The following is a 22,640-nucleotide window of genomic DNA, read 5'->3' as shown; positions in this document are numbered from 1 at the left end:
TCCCTACAGCATGGAAACAGCTCCTTCAGCCCACAAATCCATACCGACCCTCCGAAGAGTGACCCCTCCAGACCTATTCCCCTACCCTATATTTACACCTGACCTATGGGCAATTTAGCATGGCCTATTCACCTAACCTGCACATCTTTGGATTGTGGGAGGAAACCAGAGCACCCCAGAGGAAACCCAAGCAGACGCTGGGAGAATGTGCAAACTCCACACAGACAGTCACCCGAGGCTGGAATCGAACCTGAGACGCTGGTGCTGTGAGGCAGCAGTGCGAACCACTGAGCTGCTGTGCTGTCCACTTGAGGCACGAGACAATTGATAATGCCCATTTGGTAACATAGTCCACGATGAAATAGTGCCTTCTGGAGAGGGAGGGAGAAAATGGTTTGTGGATGTGTATGTGTGCATACTCGTGTGGCTTAGGGGGAACCAACAGCCGAACCAGCCAGAACGCTAAGGTTTTGTGTTTGCTCAGTGTTTGTTCTTTGCCTCCCCCTTGTCAGAAAATGCAAGAAAAGTACAAGATGGAGTGGTCAGCAACTCCATTGTGTATTTCACTGAAGATCCGCCACCGTTACTTGGCAACAGCCCATGCCCGCTCAAACTGCGGAGGATTCTCAACCTGAGCCCCTTCACGGTAACTGACCACACGCCCATGGAGACGGTGGTGGACATATTCCGTAAACTCGGCCTCCGACAGTGCCTGGTCACTCGCAGCGGGTGAGTCATGTTTGGTGGTGCAAAGGACATCTTCTCAATGAGTTTTCTGTCTTCCCACACAACATCCGTCTGCAACAGTGACACACAGAGGGGCATCATATGATAACGACGCCCTAGGAAGCTATGACAGAGGGGTTTGGGGACCCCATGTATAATTCACAAAAAGCTTGCATAAAAGTCCAATGGGTAATAGGAAAGGCAAATAACACCCTTGGCCTCTATTTCAATGGGAATGGAGCACAAAAGTAAGGAACTCTTGATAAAACTATAACATGCCTCTAGTCAGACCATGGCCTAGAATACTGTGAAACATTTTGGACCCTTTATCGAAGGAAAGATATACTGCCCTTGGAGACAGTCCAAAAAAAGTTCACCAAATTGATCCCAGGTTTGGAGGAACTGCCTTATGAGGAGGGGGTTGAGTAGATCGGGTCTGTCATCATTGGAGTTTAGAAGAATAAGAGGTGACCTTACATACGTGACTTTCAGGAGGCTTGACAGGGTCGATGCTGAAAGGCTGTTCCCCCTTGTGGGAGAGTCCGTGACTGGAGGGCATGATCTCAGGATAAGAAGTCATCCATTTAAGACAGAGGTGAGAGGGAACTTCTTCTCTCAGGAGGTCATGGATCTAGTTGTGGAATTCTTTACCACAGAGGGGCTTTTGAGGCTAAATCATGAAGCGCATTCAAGGCCGAGGTAGTCAGATTTTGACATCACTAAGGGATTCGAGGGGAAAAGGCAGGAAAGTGGAGGTCAGATGATCAGATCAACCATGATCTGATTGAATGGCAGAGCAGACTGAATGGGCCAAATGGCCTACTCCTGCTCCTATCTCTTTTGATCTTATGATTAGGATAACTATCATCTTGATGAAAACCCTCCAAGCATAAAACAAAATGGAGGTTATGATATTTTTTAAAACACAATTAGCTTGTCTTTATAGAATACATTTGATGTAATGAAACATACTAAGACATTTTTAAGAACAGTATTAGCCAAAATTTGGCAAAAGTCTGCATGACGTCTATGAATAGGAAGGGTTGAGAGGGATATGGGCCAAATGCTGGCAAATGTAAATCCCCAGGACCTGATCAGGTGTACCCTAGAACTCTGTGGGAAGCTAGGGAAGTGATTGCTGGGCCTCTTACTGAGATATTTGTATCATGAATAGTCACAGGTGAGGTGCTGGAAGACTGGAGGTTGGCAAACATGGTGCCACTGTTTAAGAAGGGTGGTAAGGACAAGCCAGGGAACTATAGACCAGTGAGCCTGACCTCAGTGGTGGGCAAGTTGGAGGGAATCCTGAGGGACAGGATGTACATGTATTTGGAAAGGAAAGGACTGATTAGGGATAGTCAACAAGGCTTTATGCGTGGGAAATCATGTCTCACAAACTTGATTGAGTTTGTTGAAGAAGTAACAAAGAGGATTGATGAGGGCAGAGCAGTAGACATGATCTATACGGACTTCAGTAAGGTGTTCAACAAGGTTCCCCATGGAGATTGGTTAGCTAAGTTAGATCTCACGGAATACAGGGAGAACTAGCCATTTGGATACAGAACTGGCTCAAAGGTAGAAGACAGAGGGTGGTGGTGGAGGGTTGTTTGTCTGATTGGAGGCCTGTGACCAGTGGAGTGCCACAAGGATCGGTGCTAGGTCCACAACTTTTTGTCATTGAAATACATGTTTTGACTGTGAGCTGAAAAGGTATAGTTAGTAAGTTTGCAGATGACACCAAAATTGGTGGTGTAGTGGACAGCGAAGAGGATTACCTCAGATTACAACAGGATCTGGACCAGATGGGCCAATGGGCTGAGAAGTGACAGATGGAATTTAATTTAGGTAAATGCGAGGTGCTGCATTTTGGGAAAGCAAATCTTAGCAGGACTTATACACTTAATGGTAAGGTCCTAGGGAGTGTTGCTGAACAAAGAGACCTTGGAGTGCAGGTTCATAGCTCCTTGAAAGTGGAGTCGCAGGTAGATAGGATAGTGAAGGAGGCATTTGATATGCTTTACCTTATTGGTCAGAGTATTGAGTCAGGAGTTGGGAGGTCATGTTGCTGCTGTTAGGCAACTTTTGGAATATTGTGTGCAATTCTGGACTCCTTCCTATCGGAAAAATGTTGTGAAACTTGAAAGGGTTCAGAAAAGATTTACAAGGATGTTGCCAGGGTTGGAGGATTTGAGCTGTAGGGAGAGGGTGAACAGGCTAGGGCTATTTTCCCTGGAGTGTTGGAGGCTGAGGGGTGTCCTTATAGAGGTTTATAAAATCAGGAGGGCCATAGATAGGGTAAATAGACAAGGTCTTTTCCCCGGGGTTGGGGAGTCCAGAACTAGAGGGCATAGGTTTAGGGTGAGAGAGGAAAGATATGAAAGAGATCACAGGGGGGCAACTTTTTCACACAGAGGGTGGTACGTGTATGGAATGCGCTGCCAGAGGAAGTGGTGGAGGCTGGTACAATTGCAACATTTAAGAGGGATTTGGATGGGTATATGAATAGGAAGGATTTGGAGGGATATGGGCTGGGTGCTGGCAGGTGGGACTAGATTGGGTTGGGATATCTGGGCAGCATGGACGGGTTGGACTGAAGAGTCTGCTTCCGTTCTGTACATCTCTATGACTCCAAATGGGACTAGATTAGTTTAGGATATTTGGTCGGCATGAGCAAGTCGGACAGAAGGGTCTGTTTCCATGCTGTCCATTTCTATGAATCTAAGTGAGGTTGGGACAGATAAGCACAAGCCTGATCAGTCTCTGTTCACGTACTGGTTTTAAATCTCCTGTAATTTACTTCCAAAGTTTCTCCTAAAAATCACCATAAGACATAGGAGCAAAAATTAGGCCATTCAGCCCATCACGTCCGCTCAACCATTTGATCATGCTGATATGTTTCTCAACCCCAATCTCCCGCTTTTTCCCTGTAACCCTTGATCCCCTTGATAATCAAGAACCTATCTATCTCTGTCTTAAATATACTCAATGACCTGGCCTCCACCACCTTCGGTGGCAATGAGTTCCACAGATTCACCACTCTCTGAAGAAAGTTCTCCTTATCTTTGTTCTAAAAGGGTCTATGGAAACAGGTTGGAGTTGCAGCTGAGTGCGCTGGATGGGAACGTCAGTGAGAAAGTGAAGTGAGGCAGAGCTTGTAAAGAGTCCCTTTAATAAAAAAGAAAGACTTGCATTCATATAGCACTTTGGAATACCGCAGTATGTCGTGAAATGTGTTACAGCCAGTGAAGCACTTGTGGAAGTGCAGCCACTGTTGAAAGTGTGGTAGCCGTTTTCAATGTTGAGAGTCGTGGTCCCTTTAAGGATGAAGCAGGATGTTCTCCAGAGATATAGGGAGCTGCTGACCTTTTTAACCACATTTTAGTTTAGTCTCCTTTGTCTCTCCACACATTTCCTCAGAAATCGTTTCTGAACTCTTTCAAGTTTCACAATATTCTTCCGATAGGAAGGAGACCAGAATTGCACGCAATATTCCAAAAGTTGCCTAACAGCAGCAACATGACCTCCCAACTCCTGTACTCAATACTTTGACCAATAAAGGAAACCATACCAAACGCCTTCTTCACTATCCTATCTACCTGCGACTCCACTTTCACGGAGCTATGAACCTGCACTCCAAGGTCTCTTTGTTCAACAACAATCCCTAGGACCTTACCATTAAGTGGATAAGTCCGACTAAGATTTGCTTTCCCAAAATGCAGCACCTCGCATTTATCTCACATTTTTAATTAGGAACACAAGGGATTTGGTGTTTAAAATCGACATAAAACAAAACTTTTCACTGTATGCAGGTACATGTGACAACAAAAAATCAAATCACCTGCAACTTTGTTGGAATTTAATCCCCCCCCCCAATTACTTTTGTTGTCATCTGGCGGGCAATGCTTGCAGTATATTATTTGTTAATTGGATGATGTGGTGGTGAGTTTCCAAAATTACAATAAAACAGCTACTTTTCTCCAGTAAGAGGTATTGTTCAGGAAGGGGATCAAACAAATTGGAGTTTGTATTGAGCTATGAAATACAGATAAGCCGTCTTTGGAAGACTGACTGATTCCTGATGATTTAGCAATTTAACAGCCCAAAGCAAACCTCCCGCAAACAGTGATGTGACAGTGAACAGACGACCTGCGCTGTCGATGTGGATCGGGGGGTACATATTGGTCAGGGACACCAGGAATTCTTCCAATAAGTGCTGTGGGATCTGTTACATGGAGCTGAGCAGGTCGATGGGGAGGCCTTGTGTTAACTCCTTCTCTGATGGGCTCTGTCAGAATGGTAATGGACGGTAGCCCTGACCTTTATGCTCAAGCCTTGGCTTGGGTCCTCAAGCCAGAGTCTTGTGGTTCGGGGTGAGGAGTGCTCCAAACTAAGGCATGGCTGACACTCTGAGCCTGTCAGTGGATGCTTTGAGAAGCTCAGAAGCAAGATGGGAGCTGACCTAAGGTGGAGTCAGGTCCAGGTTGCAGCAAAGGACCAACAAATTGGAGGAATAATGAAGGGTGGGCATTGGGAATTGGGACGGCACAGAACCTCAGAGAGGAGAAGTGAAAGCAAGCACAATGATCTTGAATGGAGTCCAGGAGGGGTAAAGATAACAGAAGAGGAGTGAGCAAGAGGAAGGGGACAGAATGATGATCTCAGATGTACAGCAGCAATCAAAATGTGTGTGCAAATACACTTGGGAAGGCTAAGTTGTAGTAGGCCTGGTTAGATTAATATTAAGATTCATAAAAACCTAGCAGCAAAGAGGAGATAGTAGGTAGGAGTGCAGAGTCAAAGTCCAAGCTGCTGAGGTGGGATAACTCTGACATTGGCAGGATGGGATCATTGCAGAGCAGCAACAAACCTCTCAGAGTTGGGAAGTGGCTGTAGCAAGTGGTTTCCCACTGTGGAGTGAGAGTGGTTTGTCAGAGACCACATGGATGGTGACATTTTCATGGGAGTGAGGACTTAGGGCACGGCCAGAGTTCATCACAAGGTGATGACTAAGGACACCATAGACATTGTCATTACGCTTCTTTAGAGCAACTCAGGATTGGCAATAACCCCAGCCTTGTGTTGACAAAATCTTTTACAACACTCCAGAATGGTCTGCAGGAAAATCATCAGACAATTGTAACCTTTTCTGTACCTTGAACCACATGAATGCACGTCAGTCATTTAGTAAACACATTATTGGTATTTTTCTTCTTCTTCTTGCAGACGTCTCCTGGGCATCTTAACTAAAAAAGACGTGCTAAGGCACATGGCCCAAATGGCCAATCAGGACCCAGAATCCATCATGTTTAATTGACCACTCGTGTGCCCACTGTGCTGCCTTGCCCAATTCAGTTTTCGAAGCTAAATGCCAGGACAAACTCTCAGGACATGGTGGCTTCTCAGTGAAAGGAATTTTGGATCACAGGGATCCACCGGAACTTCTCGCAAACACAGACGTGTTCGGAAGAGGACTGGACTAAGAGGTGAAGACCGCCTCATGGCGAAGTCACTGAGTTCTTTCAGATGACTGGAGAATGAGGAGCCAAAACTGCAGCTGTGTTGTCAAGTCTCATGTTATGGTTGATGCTTTATCTGATGTTAATGGCCAGCTTTGTCCCAGAACTGCGCCCACTAGGGGTAAAACAGTAGAGATTAATCAATGTAATAGCATGTCGATATTGGTCAGTGGTGTAGCAAATACTAGGTAAGAGCTACTATACGAGGCAAAAAAAGGGAATAGTCCTTAACTCTCTTTGGATTGATGCTTAATATAGAAAATGTCAGTATTAAAAATACTCGCACAATTTCCTCACTTATCCATCGAGTTTGGAAGAACTATGATGAGTGACAATAAATTGTGTTCACGTCAACGTGTTATGTAGAATTCCACAGCCCAGTTGGACTGTGCTAATGTTTATAATCCACTTGAGCCTCTGCCTATCCAATTCCTTTTCAAACTATGAGCATCTCCTTCTTTTCATATCCTCTCATGCATTTGCCTTCCCCTTAAATACATTGGTGTGAACACACTCTGCTCTGGCCTAATCAACAACAGTTTAACTCAATCAAACCATGGTATCCCTATGGTGAATCTGCAGTGTCCCCCTACTTCAAGGTCAGTATAACTTTCTTGTGATGGGCAGTGGGAGGAGGGCTGTGAGGTATTCTGACCTGGGAACAGTATTCTAAAGGGGAGCTAACCAAAGCTGTGTAGCTTCCACCCCTTAGTATCTCAGTCCTCATGAGCTATCAAGTTATTTTAAGAAACACTAGACAGTTTTGGAAGGGAGGAGCTGCACTATGCCAATATAATTCCTTCCTGTGCCAAGTTTTATAATCCACTGCTTTAGACTCAGAACTCTATATGACTAGTGTGCACCTTGAGGATTTGATCTGTTGTGGGGCCACACATTCAAACGGAAAATTTTGCAGAAACACTGTTCCCATCATGTAAAGCTCTTCTATAGTCGCTTTCAAAGGTAAAATGAAGGCTTTAGAATTAACACTGGATATGTTCATAATTTAGTTGCCATATGGGGAAAATTGCTCATATGGAGATTTCTTGCTTTCATCACTGTTGCATTGTGCAACCTGCTTTTTTCATTTGGACACCATCAAAATTGACTAACAATTATCTGTGGTTAAACCAATGTATCCTATGAGTTTCGCACTGAAGATACATGTATTGAGGAAATTGAAGCCTCGGTATTGAACAATGTCGCAATGAATGCTCACCTGACTTTTCCTACTGTCTTCTGTCTGACTTCCCAGCTGCAATTCTCATCCCAACAAGTTTAATCACTTCCAGCAGAGCTCCTGACGTCTTCCTCATTGCTGTGACATGTCTGCAACCCTACCACCCTTCGAGATCCCTACCTCCCTCCAATTCTTTGTTTTTGCACTCCACTCCACCAGCAATGGCCATGCCTTTGGCTGCTCACACCCCAGGTTCTGGAGCTTTCTCGTTTAACCACTGCTCCTCTCTACTTTTCCTGTCCTGTTAAGCCACCCCGTAAACCTACCTCTTTGACAACACTTCTGGTCATTGATCCTGACGTTGCCTTAGTCGGCTTGATTTTTTTTTAGTCTGGTAGTGCTCCAACTGCACTAAGCGTGCTATATTAATGCAAGCTGTTGTTGGGATAGATTGCAATCAACAATGGAACTTGCCAATTTCAAGTGTAATTGTAATGTAATTGACAGTTGGTTTGTGAAGCTGGAAAGCACTGAGTCTTTGATGCGGTATTTGGAAGCCCTCTGTACACTGGAGGATTCCCATTTTGGATTAAAATGGGAACTATGGACTTTAACCAATGGTTAAGCAGAACAGTTTCTTTTTAAAACCTTTAAGCACTGTATCAAATAAGAATTATTCTTAATATGTCATCTGCATTTGTTTCTGGGGAAAGCTGTAAAATGACACAATTATTTGCATGTTGAAATGTATTAAATCAGTAACGTTACTCATGATGTGCTTCACCGGTAAAACTGAGCTGAACTTGCTGATAGACAGCGATTTGTGAACTATATTGTATTGATGTCAGTGTGTGAATCCAGGTCATTGTTCCTTCAAATTCCATTCTCCTGTGTCCAATGATCTATTTTAATATGGGATAAAATTTCTACTGGAGTGTCAGGGAGAAAGGATTCAGGACAAATGTGCTGAGTATTTACACCACAGTGAGATGGAGATCTTGGCAAGGTAACTTCCAAAAATCCATTCTGGGGAGAGCTCAGAAAGTCAAGTGGTTAGCAGTAACTCTAACCTGTTAGTAGCTGGCAACTCACAACTTAATTTCAACCCCCTTAGCTTTTCAGTACATTTCATTGTTCAAACCGTGCCAAGTCATGCTTCAAAATGATTTATTAACTAACTACGTTTCAGTAACTAGGTTTAACTAGCATCAACAGTGTTCTGTTTCAGAGGACATGTTGGGATTTTTGAGGATGTGAACGGTTGAATATTATTCCGTGCTGTTTAACTGCCAGTGGATATTTTTGTTGCACTTGACATGTCAAAGCCAGTGCGTTCTCAAATGTCGCTGTAAACATAAGGACGCCAGATAAAACAAAAACGGAGAGTTTTTGAAAGCATGATGCCATTTTGAGGTTAAAGGCAGATGAAGCAAACCCATTTTCATGCCCTCAGAGATGACTGAGCCAGCCACTAAATATAGAGGCACTTAGGGATGAGCAACAATTACTGGTCTCGTCAGTGATGTCCATAATCCATGAAGAAAGAAAGGAAAATGGTTGGCCAGATTTGTAGCAGTTCAGGATTCTCAAGGAAGCTGGAGGAGGGGATTGACCATGGTTTAGTGTACCACCCTCACTCAGATTATCTCCAAACCAGAATCTTTAAAACTCCAGGCTGACAATCAGGGGGAGGGTTGTACTGATGTCTCAGAGAATAATTAAAGATCCCACTGCAGTCTGAAGAAGTGCGCAGTTAGCCTTCTTGGTATCCCCGCCATTACTTACCCATCAGACAACATCAATAACAGCTTGGCGGCTGTTGTCGGAATTATGCTTGTCAGACCTTGCTTTGTGCAAAATGTCTGCTGCGTTCCCTGCCATATTACTATCAGCGACTAAATTTCACATTTACTTTGTTGGCTGGAAAGCACTTTAAGACATCTTGAGATTAAGCAAGATCCTGTGGAAATGCAAGATTTCAAAGAGAGGCCAGATAAACAAGGCAAAAAAGACTGGTTGTGACAGACTGAGGTTTACCATAGCCCTGAAAACAAACAGGGAATAGCATCTTGCTGCCTGTCAGACGTCAGAGAAATGAGGTCACTTCATTTTACATTCAGGGCCTCCCATAAGAGGGCACATCTAGGGCACAGGCTATTGCATAAGGCCAGAGTCCTGGTGGGTGAGGCTTAGCTGGGTAGAAAACAGTGCAGACTTGGCCTTCCTTAGTTCCAAGTCTCTAGGGAGCTCTGAGCCATGAGTGGGCACTGAACTGCAAGTGACCTCCCACATCTGCTGGAGAGATAACCTTCAAATCTCCTTTGGTTAATCACAGACTGACATTGGAGGGCAGAGGTGGTTGGAATTTCCAACATGGGCGTGCCTGCTCCACTCACTCTTGTTGTGAGGGGCAGGCACCTTCTGTAGTCTGTCCCCAAAAACAGCGGGGCTGAGCCGGGAGTCAGAACCCTGCTGTTGCACTGACAACCATTCTGACAGAGGCGAGATAGGTCACAGAACGCACGTCCTGTGAAAAAGTTTACAACCGTCTCATCAGAGTTCTGGACCAGTCACAGGTTTGGGGCCGTGTACGTTTTGAATTTCCAGGTGTTGAAGTGTATCTGATCATTAAGGAGTATCCCCATTGATAGAGATGCCCATACCTCACCTTTAATAAGTGTGTAGTGAAGTGGATGATGGTTTTGGTTGCACATCAGGCGAGTATAGAACACCAGGCCTGCTAAACGTCTTCAGCCAGAGAGCGGTGAATCTGTGGAATTCATTGCCACAGAAGGCAGTGGAGCCCAGGTCATTGAGTATATTTAAGAGAGAGATAGATAGGTTCTTGAGTATCAAGGGGATCAAAGGTTACAGTGAGAACGTGGGAGAATGGGATTGAGAAACTTATCAGCCATGATTGATTGGCAGGGCAGACCTCGATGGGCTGAATGACCATATTTCTGCTGCTATGTCTTATGGTCTTGCATTATGAAGATCCTGAAGGGGAGGCCTCGGGATCCAATCAAGAGCTCCAATTGTAGTCCATGCTGGTCGTGTGGCAGTCAACAAGAGAGATTAGTGTCTTTATATAGCTTGAGAAGATTCTGTATGAACTTCCCATTGAGCTCTGAGTGCCTTGCTTAGCTAATTCAGCTGTGAGTTACCCACATTGGTGTGGGACTGGAGTCACCTAGAGGCTTGACAGAACAAGGCAGCCATCTTCCTTCTCTGAAGAATGTTAGTGAAGCAGTTGGGGTTTTATGTGAAAACATTACTGCTAAAGGACTTGGATTGGTCTGAACAAAACAATGTCAATGTTGATGGGATGTGAAGCACATCCAGAAAGGGTGGGCAACTACGGTTTAACATCCTATCCTAGTAACCTATTTGCTCCAGTCTCCCAAGATTTCAGTATTCCTCCAACCCTAGCTTTGTCTGTAAGGCCAATTTTCTTCGAAGAAGCATGTACCTTCAACTGTCAAAACCAAAGGCTGTGTAAGTCCCTGTCCAAATTCCCCATTCATCTCTGCTCCTTGCAACCTCCTCTGTTTCGCAAACTTCTGGTCACCCGTTCTCATGTTTCGTCCTCCGGCTCTGTGTCAATTTTTGCCGGATTTTCTGTGAAGCGGTATTTATCTATGTATATAATTGCGAGTTGTTGTTGTTGTTGTTGCTGTTGATGGAATGCCAAACATTAAAGAACAAATTTGAGGAAGTGAATTATTCAGACACAACATCTTCAGGTCCACCGGGTCGGATTAAGTGTCCAGGATCCTTCTGAGTGAGAAACCTGTACCGATCAGTTTACTCACTCCTGACTGAAGTACAAAGGCGTTATTGCGTAAATGTTGGTCATTGGGAAGATTGCAGCAAATGTATGGCGATCAGGTCAAAGGTAAAACTGACCACAGGTTGCAGTCATCATGGATAGTAGTCAGGCCTAGTTTGACCCGCTTCAGGAGACTGGATGTCTGAGTGCTTACCCAGAGTCAGGTACCTTCCATGTCACATGTACACATCAGACACAAGGCTCTCCCACTCTTCTGTCCATTCATAGCATTCAAATGATCCCATATTGGAAAAACCAATCCCAATGATTGTTTTAACAGTGTCATAAGGATTGTTTAATATGTAGATATCCAGTGACTTGTTTGTTAGCTGTAGCTATAGACCTTCCTAAAGCTGATAAATAATTTCCATTTAACAGGATCTAATACTCAATCCAAATACCTGAAGAAATGTTGAGTAACTGGCTATTAAAGGTTATCTAACACATTAGTATAGCAATGGGTGAACTGTTCCCAGTCTGTGCAAACGCTGCTCCCACCAGTAAAGTCGTAAGCTGATTCCTGTTTTTTTTAAAGCATCCGTGAAGGTGTTGGGGTGTTTGAATATGTAAGTTAGAGTCTTAATGTATGCTATACGACCCACTTTGACAGTTTGGTCCTCTTGATGAATAAAAAGCAAAATGCAGCAGGTGCTGGAAATCTGAAACAAAGACAGCCAACTCAGCAACTCCTGCAGCATCTGTGGAGAGAGACACAAAGTTAATGTTGTGAGTCTGGTATGACTTCTTCTGAACTGTAGTCATGGGTTAAGGGCCGGGCTTGGTCCTCGCAGTTCTTTAGTGATTCCCATGACTAGAAAGGCATGTGTTTCCCACCAGAACAACTTCCTATGGAGCCAGGTGGAAGCAGGATTGCTCCCTAGATCTCCGGAGTTGGGGCTCACCCACGTGCTCATTCCGACTCTGCCTCCCTGGGCCTTACTGAAGGGCCTTCAGAAGGCAATCAGCCTCAAGTTGACATCTGTTACCTCCATGGGCAGCTTGATGCGGTGGAGGCCGAAGAATCAAGTTATTTCAGTCCATGGGAGGGTTTTAATGCTGCAGGATTGAAAACTGCTTTTGCTACTTTCGATTCTGTTGAATTAGGAGTGCACAAACATTCCTGGAAACGAAAGAGATTATGGCGTGTTACCTGCGGTGGCCTCACCTTAACTGTCTATGGACTGACTGGTTTCCCTTGTCAATGGCTTTGGCTTCTTCCGGTCGAGAGGCCAGGGCCAATTAGTTTTAGCACGTGGCTCCATGAAAACTGAAAAGCTGACAAGGCGCCCAGTCTGACAGAGCGATAAAATGAACTGACGTTGGTGATTGGAATGTGGTTGGGCGGAAAGCAATTTCCAGTGTGCACACAGCAGTCTTGTAAATGAGGATGTAATATTCCCAATTACACCTTAATTATTTAACTCATCAATCTCATGTGTGACGTTGGGTTGCCACATGCATTTGTGTGTAAAATGAGCATGATTAATCAAATCGAGATCCAGCATATGCCTCCAGCTGTCCAGGCTCACAGCCTGAGTGATGTGCTGTAGACTCATTGACTGTAGCGTTGCGAGTCAGAGCATATCTTTTGAATCCAATTAATATCTCAAAGTCCCAAATTAATTGACCTTCCACTTCACATGTGATTAACAGGTCAGGCCAGCATTTCAACCGACCTCTGATTACCTCCTGCTCCTTCTGACTGCCTATGTTCATTGTATAGTTGATTACATCTAGCCTGAGAGTGCGACACTACGTGTGGTAGCATTGATTGATGGAAACAATGTGGTTAACTGTACAACCATCGGGGACATGTGCAATAGCTTTGCATGTGTCAAAACATCAAATAATTTCTGTTCATGCAACCGATCACTGTACCTAACCTTTTCAGGTGTCAAGAGATAACATTTTCCATTTGTAATAATTCTGAGGTTATTGTTTGATGTGCATCCCATTCCAAAGGTACAAGCAGTAGGAGGATTTTGCTGTTGAGCTATGTACACCACAGTCTTCTGATATCACAATTGATTTAGGCTGTAGCTTTGCTCGCTGAGCTGTAGGCTTGATATCCAGACGTTTCATTACCTGGCTAGGTAACATCATCAGTGGCGACCTCCAAGTGAAGCGAAGCTGTTGTCTCCTGCTTTCTATTTATAGGTTTGCCCTGGATGGGGATCCTGGGGTTTGTGGTGATGTCATTTCCTGTTCGTTTTCTGAGGGGTTGATAGATGGCATCTAGATCTATGTGTTTGTTTATGGCGTTGTGGTTGGAGTGCCAGACATCTAGGAATTTGGGCGGCACGGTGGCACAGTGGTTAGCACTGCTACCTCACAGCACCAGAGACCCGGGTTCAATTCCCGCCTCAGGTGACTGACTGTGTGGAGTTTGCACATTCTCCCCGTGTCTGTGTGGGTTTCCTCTGGGTGCTCCGGTTTCCTCCCACAGTCCAAAGATGCGCAGGTTAGGTGAATTGGCCATGCTAAATTGCCTGTAGTGTTAAGTGAAGGGATAAATGTAGGGGAATGGGTCTTGGTGGGTTGCACTTCGGCGGGTCAGTGTGGACTTGTTGGGCCGAAGGGCCTATTTCCACACTGTAAGTAATCTAATCTAGTTCTCTGGCATGTCTTTGCTTAGCCTTCCCAGGATAGATGTGTTGTCCCAGTTGAATTGGTGGTTTTTTTTCATCCATGTGTAGGGCTATGAGGGAGAGAGGGTCGTGTCTTTTTGTGGCTAGCTGGTGTTTGTGTATCCTGGTGGCTAACTTTCTTCCTGTTTGTCCTACATAGTGTTTGGTTTTGTCCATGGGTTCTACTGGGACCCAGTACAACCCATGGACAAAACCAACGTAATCTACAAAATTCCATGCAAGGACTGCCATGGCACTCCAACCACAACACCATAAACAAATACATAGATCTCGATACCATCTATCAACACCTCAGAAAACGAAAGGAAATGACATCACCACAAACCTCAGGATCCCCATCCAGGACAAACATATAAATAGAAAGCAGGAGACAACAGCTTCGCTTCACTTGGAGGTCGCCACTGATGATGTTACCTAAGCAAGTAATGAAATGTCTGGATATCAAACCTACAGCTCAGCAAGCAAACCTACACCCTAAACCTCCACCTGAGCTACAAACCTTCACAAACCTTGCATCACAACTGATGTGCTTTGGGATTGTACAGCCTCGACATTCTAAACTAACAGCAGCAGCCCACAACATTGACATGGAGACAGTGAGGTCTGCAGATGTTGAAGATCAGAGTTGAGAGGGTGTTGCTGGAAAAGCACAGCAGGTCAGGCAGAATCCGAGGAGCAGGAAAATCAATGTTTCAGGCCACAGCCCTTCATCAAGAAGCTGGTAATTAAGCCAAATTTACAGAATTAAGTTTTCACTATGTGTGAAATTTGTATTTGTGTAACTGTTCTACAGGCACCGTTGCAAATTCATGTCTGCTCTTGATATTCTCTAGTGTACATGCTGAAGATCTCTCTTCCAAATGGACCTGGGTGGCCTACCAAGCTATTGAAAATGTTACAATATGTTAAAGCATCGCAAAATTCTTCCATTAAATACAGCCATTCATCTCGGTGCAGAAGATATTGGAATCCATTTTCCCATAGGTCAGGTATTTTAAACTCTTCTTTAAGGGAAAATCTTCATCATTGTTTTATTGTGACTTTTAGTGGGTCTTCATACAAAATATTGTATTGACGTTATCACCCCATATTGCATCTGTTGAAGAAATTTGTTCTTGATGAGCATTGAATCAATTCAGTTCAATTGTAGGGCAAATTCATTGGATACAAAGAGCAATACAACACATGAACAGGCCCTTCGGCTCTCCAAGCCTGCACTGACCCATTTTGCCCTTCCATACTAAAACGGTTTTCACTTACAGGATCCCTATCCCTCTATTCCCTACCTATTTATGTATTTGTCCAGTTGCTTCTTGAATGCTGCTATTGTGTCTGCCTCCACCAACTCCTTCGGTAGCACGTTCCAGGCTCTCACCATCCTTTGTGTGAAAAACCTGCCTCGCACATCTCTTTTAAACTTGCCCTCCGTGCAACTTGAACCTGTGTCTCCGTAATTGACCCCTCCACCCTGGGAAAAAGTCTCGTACTTTCCACTCTACCCACGCCATTCGCAATCTTATAAATGCCTATCAGCTCACTTCTCAACCTCCTGCATTCCAGTTAAAACAAACCTAGTTCTAGCCATCCTTTCTTCATAGCTAAAATCCCGCAAACCACACAACGTCCTGGTAAACCTTTTCTACCCTCTCTCCAAAGCATCCACACCCTTCTGGTAGTATGGTGACTAGAACTATACACAATATTCCAAGTGTGGCCTAACTAAAGTTCTATAAAGCTGCAGCATAACTTTTCTATCCATATAGTCAATATCCTTTCCAATGAAGGCAAACATGCCGTAGGCCTTTTTTACGAGCTTAAATACTTGCACTGGCACCTTCAGTGATCTGTGGACCTGCAACCCAGATCCCTCTGCATATCAGAGGGCCTCAGGCGACTGACTGTGTGGAGTTTGCACATTCTCCCCGTGTCTGCGTGGGTTTCCTCCGGGTGCTCCGGTTTCCTCCCATACTCCAAAGATGTGCAGGTTAGGTGAATTGGCCATACTAAATTGCCCGTAGTGTTAGGTAAGGTGTAGATGTAGGGGTATGGGTGGGTTGCGCTTCGGCGGGTGCGGTGTGGACTTGTTGGGCCGAAGGGCCTGTTTCCACACTGTAAGTAATCTAATCTAATCTAATCTAATCTAATCTAATCTAATCAATACTCCTAAAGATTCTGCCATTCACTGTATAATTTCCACCTGTACTTGACCTTCCAAAATGCATCACCTCAGATTATACTCCATCTGCCATTTTCCTGCTCATGCCTCCAACTGATCTGTATCGTGCTGTATCATCTGACATTTCTCCTCACTATCCACCAATCTTTGTATCAACCGCAGATTTATTAATTAGACCCGTCCCATTTTCCTCCAAATTATTTACGTAGATTATAAACAGCAGAGGTGTGAGCAGTGATCCCTGTGGAACACCACTACTCACAGCCCTCCATACTGAAGACTGTGTTACGAATAACTCACAAGGTTTATGATATTAACTTTTATTAGAATAAATAGAACACAAACTTTAGCTGCCAATGTCTAATGCTCGACGTGACCACTTCATAGGGTGACATTCCTGATGAAGGGCTTATGCCCGAAACGTTGACTCTCCTGCCCCTCGGATGCTGCCTGACCGGCTGTACTTTTCCAGCACCACACTTTTCAACTCTGATCTCCAGCACCTGCAGTCTTCAGTTTCTCCTCTTCATAGGGTGAAAATGCCTTGGCCTGATAAAATGGATAGACTTGTCTGAAATGTCCTTTACAATTGATACAAAGGCCATAGACTGGTGCTCAAAATAGCAATGCAGAAACCATTGTTTTAATTTCAGATTTCAGACACTCTCAGTATGTTGTTTTTGTAATTCTTGAGGATATCTGCATTTCTCCAGTCCTGGCCTCTTAAGTAGCTCCAATTTTAATCACTGTAACTTTGGCACCCTTGCCTTTCCTGAGTGAGGATTACAGCAACAGAATTCTCTCTGTGCCTCAGGATCTCTCTCTGCGCTTAAAGACAAACTCAAAACCTATCTGTTTGACTGAACTTTTGGCCCTCTAATATTTCTTTAGATATATGCAGTGTCAAATTCTGCTTGAACGTGTGCCTTCAGAGATTTGACTATATTAGCAGGCCCACGTAAATGTTGTTCTCCTTTCCTGTTGATTTCACTGTAGGAGAAACTTGGTTTCTAAGACACTGTCACCTGTTTTTGCCTCAGTGCTTTGCACTGATTCCAAGCCTGCACATTTCAACTTTTAATGACCTTGTAACAGGAAAGAAATCCAGAGGACTGTTCCCAAGCCACTGTGTGAGGTCGGGCTACAATTGGACCAGCAATTTAAAAGTACACTTGTCTTTCGTCAAAAGATAAAGTGATTCTGGGCAACAAAGACATTAACTCTCATGATTACATTGGCAATGCAAAGCTGTACATGGGCAATGCTATCATCCATAATTCAGGTAGAACATTGCTTCTGCTCCTGATAGGAACAAATTCCTGCTCATATAAATACAAATCAATTCTAGTGAAACAGAATAGTGTAGTGCACGCCTCATGTTGTTAATGTCCATTAGATCCATCATGAAGCGAACAGTTTTCACTTTTGATGTTAATAGCTTTTTTTATTCAAAAAACTGCAGTGGCACCCGGGTTCAATTCCCGCCTCAGGCGACTGTCTGTGTGGAGTTTGCACATTCTCCCTGTGTCTGCGTGGGTTTCCTCCCACAGTCCAAAGATGTGCAGGTCAGGTGAATTGGCCATGCTAAATTGCCCGTAGTGTTAGGTTAGGGGTATGGGTGGGTTGCGCTTCGGCGGGTCGGTGTGGACTTGTTGGGCCGAAGGGCCTGTTTCCACACTCTAATCTCTTTGGATTTTTTAATGTATGTGAGAAGGAATTGCAGGCTGTCATTAGCTGAAGGGCAGCAGAATTCCAGAACTTCCTTTTCCCAAAAGGGTATGGGCACTGAGTGAATGGAATTCTTGTTTTTTATGGATGTGAAGTGAAGTTGGATGAGTGGGGTCTGGTACAGATCAGTCATGACCTCACTGAATGGCGGGTCAGTATTGAGGGACTGAACGGCCTTCAGCTATTCCATTCATGTACATTGCTTTGTTGTCATCTGCTTATGTGTGTCCATGATGCTCCCTATCTCAATGCTTCAAAAAAAACTCTTTAAGAGTTTTGACAGGAACTGGGCCTCAGACAACATCGGGAAAGTGTTTTGTTGCTTGTGGATGTAAGACATCTGGAACAGGGATGAAGATTTCATTACGACTTCTAATGTTTTTCATCAATGATGTAAAAATCAAGAGAAATGGGTCTCAATACCAGAACTAAATCTTGTTAATCAGAGACTGTCTGTTTTCTGTTGCTTTGTCATGAAATTCCCTGCTTTGTAAGCTCAGGAATGGGAATCTTCACTTATTTAGCTTCCCTCGTAATGCAGCAGCCCATCTCCATAGCGCGTGAGCAGTTTTCATTCCTGAGCTGAGAAATACTGGGTAATACTGCTGCTACATTGTCAACATCCTGGACGGCATGATGGCTCAGTGGTTAGCACTGCAGCCCCACAGTGCCAGGGACCCAGGTTCGATTCCTCGGGTGACTATCTGTGTGGAGTTTGCACATCCTCCCTGTGTCTGTGTGGGTTTCCTCCCCCAATCCAAAGATGTGCAGGTTAGGTGAATTGGCCATGCTAAATTGCCTATAGTGTTCAAGGATATGTCAGTTAAGTGCATTAGTCAGGCATAAATGTAGAGTAAGAGGGTAGGGGAATGGGTCTGGGTGGGTTACTCTTTGGGAGAGTTGATGTGGAAGTGTTGAGTCAAATGGCCTGTATCCACACTGTAGGGAAAACGTGAGGACTGCAGATGCTGGAGATCAGAGCTGAAAATGTGTTGCTGGAAAAGCGCAGCAGGTCAGGCAGCATCCAAGGAGCAGGAGAATCGACGTTTCGGGCATGAGCCCTTCTTCAGGAATGAGGAAAGTGTGTCCAGCAGGCTAAGATAAAAGGTAGGGAGGAGGGACTTGGGGGAGGGGCGTTGGAAATGCAATAGGTGGAAGGAGGTTAAGGTGAGGGTGATAGGCCGGAGTGGGGTGGAGGCGGAGAGGTCAGGAAGAAGATTGCAGGTCAAGAAGGTGGTGCTGAGTTCGAGGGTTGGGACTGAGACAAGGTGGGGTGAGGGGAAATGAGGAAACTGGAGAAATCTGAGTTCATCCCTTGTGGTTGGAGGGTTCCTAGGCGGACGATGAGGTGCTCTTCCTCCAACCGTCGTGTTGCTATGGTCTGGCGATGGAGGAGTCCAAGGCCCTGCATGTCCTTGGTGGAGTGGGAGGGGGAGTTGAAGTGTTCAGCCACAGGGCAGTTGGGTTGGTTGGTCTGGGTGTCCCAGAGGTGCTCTCTGAAACGTTCCGCAAGTAGGCGGCCTGTCTCCCCAATATAGAGGAGGCCACATCGGGTGCAGCGGATGCAGTAAATGATGTGTGTGGAGGTGCAGGTGAATTTGTGGAAGATATGGAAGGATCCCTTGGGGCCTTGGAGGGAAGTGAGGGGGGAGGTGTGGGCGCAAGTTTTGCATTTCTTGCGGGTGCAAGGGAAGGTGCTGGGAGTGGAGGTTGGGTTGGTGGGGGGTGTGGACCTGACGAGGGAGTCATGGAGGGAGTGGTCTTTTTGGAACGCTGATAGGGGAGGGGAGGGAAATACATCCCTTGTGGTGATGTCCGTTTGGAGGTGGCAGAAATGACGACGGATGATACGATGTATATGGAGGTTGGTGGGATGGTAGGTGAGGACCAGTAGGGTTCTGTCCTGGTGGCGATTGGAGGGGCAGGGTTCAAGGGTGGAGGAGCGGGAAGTGGAGGAGATGCGGTGGAGAGCATTGTCGATCACATCTGGCGGGAAATTGTGGTCTTTGAAGAAGGAGGCCATCTGGGTTGTACGGTATTGGAACTGGTCCTCCTGGGAGCAGATGCGGCGGAGACGAAGGAATTGGGAATATGGGATGGCGTTTTTACAGGGGGCAGGGTGGGAGGAGGTGTAGTCTAGGTAGCTGTGGGAGTTAGTCGGTTTATAGTAAATGTCAGTGTTGATTCGGTCGCCAGAGATAGAAATGGAGAGGTCTAGGAAGGGGAGGGAGGAGTCTGAGACGGTCCAGGTGAATTTGAGGTCGGGGTGGAAGGTGTTAGTAAAGTGGATGAACTGTTCAACCTCCCTGTGGGAGCACGAGGTAGCACCGATACAGTCATCAATGTAGCGGAGGAAAAGGTGGGGGTTGGTGCCAGTGTAGCTGCGGAAGATGGACTGTTCCACATATCCAACAAAGAGGCAGGCATAGCTGGGGCCCATGCGGGTGCCCATGGCTACTCCTTTGGTTTGGAGGAAGTGGGAGGATTGGAAAGAGAAGTTGTTAAGAGTGAGGACCAGTTCAGTCAGTCGAAGGAGAGTGTCACTGGAAGGGTACTGGTTGGGTCGGCGGGAGAGGAAGAAGCGGAGGGCTTGGAGTCCTCCATTGCCAGACCATAGCAACACAACGCCTGGAGGAAGAGCGCCTCATCTTCTGCCTAGGAACCCTCCAACCACAAGGGATGAACTCAGATTTCTCCAGTTTCCTCATTTCCCCTCACCCCACCTTATCTCAGTCCCAACCCTCGAACTCAGCACCACCTTCTTGACCTGCAATCTTCTTCCTGACCTCTCCGCCCCCACCCCCACTCCGGCCTATCACTCTCACCTTGACCTCCTTCCACCTACCAAATTCCCAACGCCCCTCCCCCAAGTCCCTCCTCCCTACCTTTTATCTTAGCCTGCTGGACACACTTTCCTCATTCCTGAAGAAGGGCTTATGCCCGAAACGTCAATTCTCCTGCTCCTTGGATGCTGCCTGACCTGCTGTGCTTTTCCAGCAACACATTTTCAGCTCCACACTGTAGGGATTCTGTAAGTGGATATAAATGTCTGGGTGTGTCAACTGAGCTAGTGATTGTAAAAACTAAATTGCTCTAGCCTGTATCTTAAATGAATAAGCTGACAGATTATTTTTAAGCAGGTCATAAGCTTCAGAATAACTCAGGAAAAGCATGCAGACCAACTCAGAATAAATATATTAAATCGACGAAGAGTCCATTTCAATGGGAATGGGGATGGTCCAGGTAAATTTGAGTAAACAATCAATAGGCCGACTGCAGTTGAGTGAGGCCTTGGAAAGTAAGATAGTTCCGGAATGATTGCTAGATATATCCATGAGGGGGTATGTCGGGACAAGTCAAACCCAAGCTTCTGGGTTACTGGAAGAGAAAGTGAGTGAGGTGAAGTGGAAAAAAGATGCTTCTGACAGAAGTCAGGTTAGTAATATGACAAAAATGAAACTGAATATAGAAAGGCAAACGGGAAGTAAAAAAGACTGAGAAAGATCGTCAAAAGAAACTGGTAACTAAAATGGGAACCCTTCTATAAATAATAAAAACTAGTAAGAAGAAGCCCAAGGTTATCTAGGCACCAAACCATTGCTCTAGTTTGTATAGTCTGCAGGGCGTTTGCTTCCTCAGGAGAGATTGCCAATTCTGGTGGCACTACTCGGGCTGCTAGAGTTTGGGCAGTCATTCCACACCAGAGGTCAAACATAGTCGCAACTTATTAATGAGGTGCTACTGGTAAAATTGAGGGGATGTGACGATCGGTGGGCCAAGCATTCACTGACATGAATTTTCAATGTTTTCAAGAACATCAACTCAATTCACAAAATTCTACCTGTAGGGTACAAGAGAGGGTACGAATGAGTCTTTGTCAAAATACCGGTTTCGAGTCAAATGGAGGCATCAATTTGAGGGATGTGAAGGAACCAGAGAGAGTGCGGTGCAGACTCAGAAGGATGGTTTCAGTGATGAGAGATGTCAGTTCCGTGGGAAGGTTAGAGAAACGAGAGCTGTTCTCTTGAAAGCAGAGAAGATTGAACGGAGATTTGATGAAAATCAAATCTGCCTGATCAGAGTAGATAGAGGAACTGTTTCCATTGGTGGAGGGGTGGAGGGTCAAAGCGCACAGACTGTGAATGTTCAGCAAGCGATGCAATGCCAACATGAGGAAGAGGCTATTGTGACACTGCGGGTGGGCAGAGTCTGGGATCTAGGGCCCCAGGTAGGGAGTAAGCAAATTCAATCAGAGATTTCAAGAGGCTTTAGAGAAAGCGAAAGGGCAGGGTCATTGGATTAGCTGTTGCACCACACACAAAATGCCTTCTCTTTTGTTACCACTCTATGATTATTTGAGTCGGAGGATCAATCTGCATTTATATGGCACCTCTTTGTGATCTCGGGGTTTTAAAAAAAAAGGTTAATGGGATGTTGGTGTCACTGGCATTTATTGCCCATCCCTAACTGATCAGAGGGCAGCTACATTTCTGTGGGTCTGGAAGGATGGCAGATTTCCCTCACTGAATGATAATTGGCAGTGTTTACACATTAGTGTTTAGCATTAGACCTGATTGTGTAAGCCAGATTATTTTTATTGAATTCAAGTTTCACCTTCTGCCAAACCCCTATCCCCAGACTGTGAGTCTGGAGTTCGGCCTTACTAGTCTGGTGACACTAGCACTATGCCACTTGTAATGAAGTACTTTTTTTGGGAAGTGAGATGATTTTGAAGGGCCATTCTTGAATTCAGAGGCTGCCGCAGCTGATCTCTGTGTATTAGACGTTTTTACTGGTCAAGCATTAGGAAGAGAGTACACCTGCTGTCCTCTCAATA

At 45.2% G+C, this 22,640-nt stretch overlaps 1 protein-coding gene across 5 annotated transcripts in view; it reads left to right on the top strand.

Annotated features, from left to right (window-relative positions):
• The window catches only part of LOC140485993 (H(+)/Cl(-) exchange transporter 4), a 213,875-nt gene extending 202,719 nt beyond the window's left edge, over window positions 1-11,156 (top strand). For 4 of the 5 annotated variants that reach the window (XM_072584493.1, XM_072584492.1, XM_072584496.1 and 1 more), the window contains exons 11-12: window positions 513-729; window positions 5,950-11,156. In XM_072584493.1, coding sequence (XP_072440594.1) covers window positions 513-729; window positions 5,950-6,040 — 308 coding nt within the window. In that variant the 3' untranslated portion in view covers window positions 6,041-11,156. The remainder of the gene's footprint in view (window positions 1-512; window positions 730-5,949) is intronic. The other variant, XM_072584497.1, reaches the window with a different exon arrangement.
• The last annotated feature ends 11,484 nt before the right edge of the window (window positions 11,157-22,640 follow it).

This window comes from Chiloscyllium punctatum, chromosome 15 (assembly GCF_047496795.1).
Source record: "Chiloscyllium punctatum isolate Juve2018m chromosome 15, sChiPun1.3, whole genome shotgun sequence".
NCBI lineage: Eukaryota > Metazoa > Chordata > Chondrichthyes > Orectolobiformes > Hemiscylliidae > Chiloscyllium > Chiloscyllium punctatum.
Note: the sequence above shows the minus strand (reverse complement) of the source record. Positions and strands in the feature narration are given on the sequence as shown.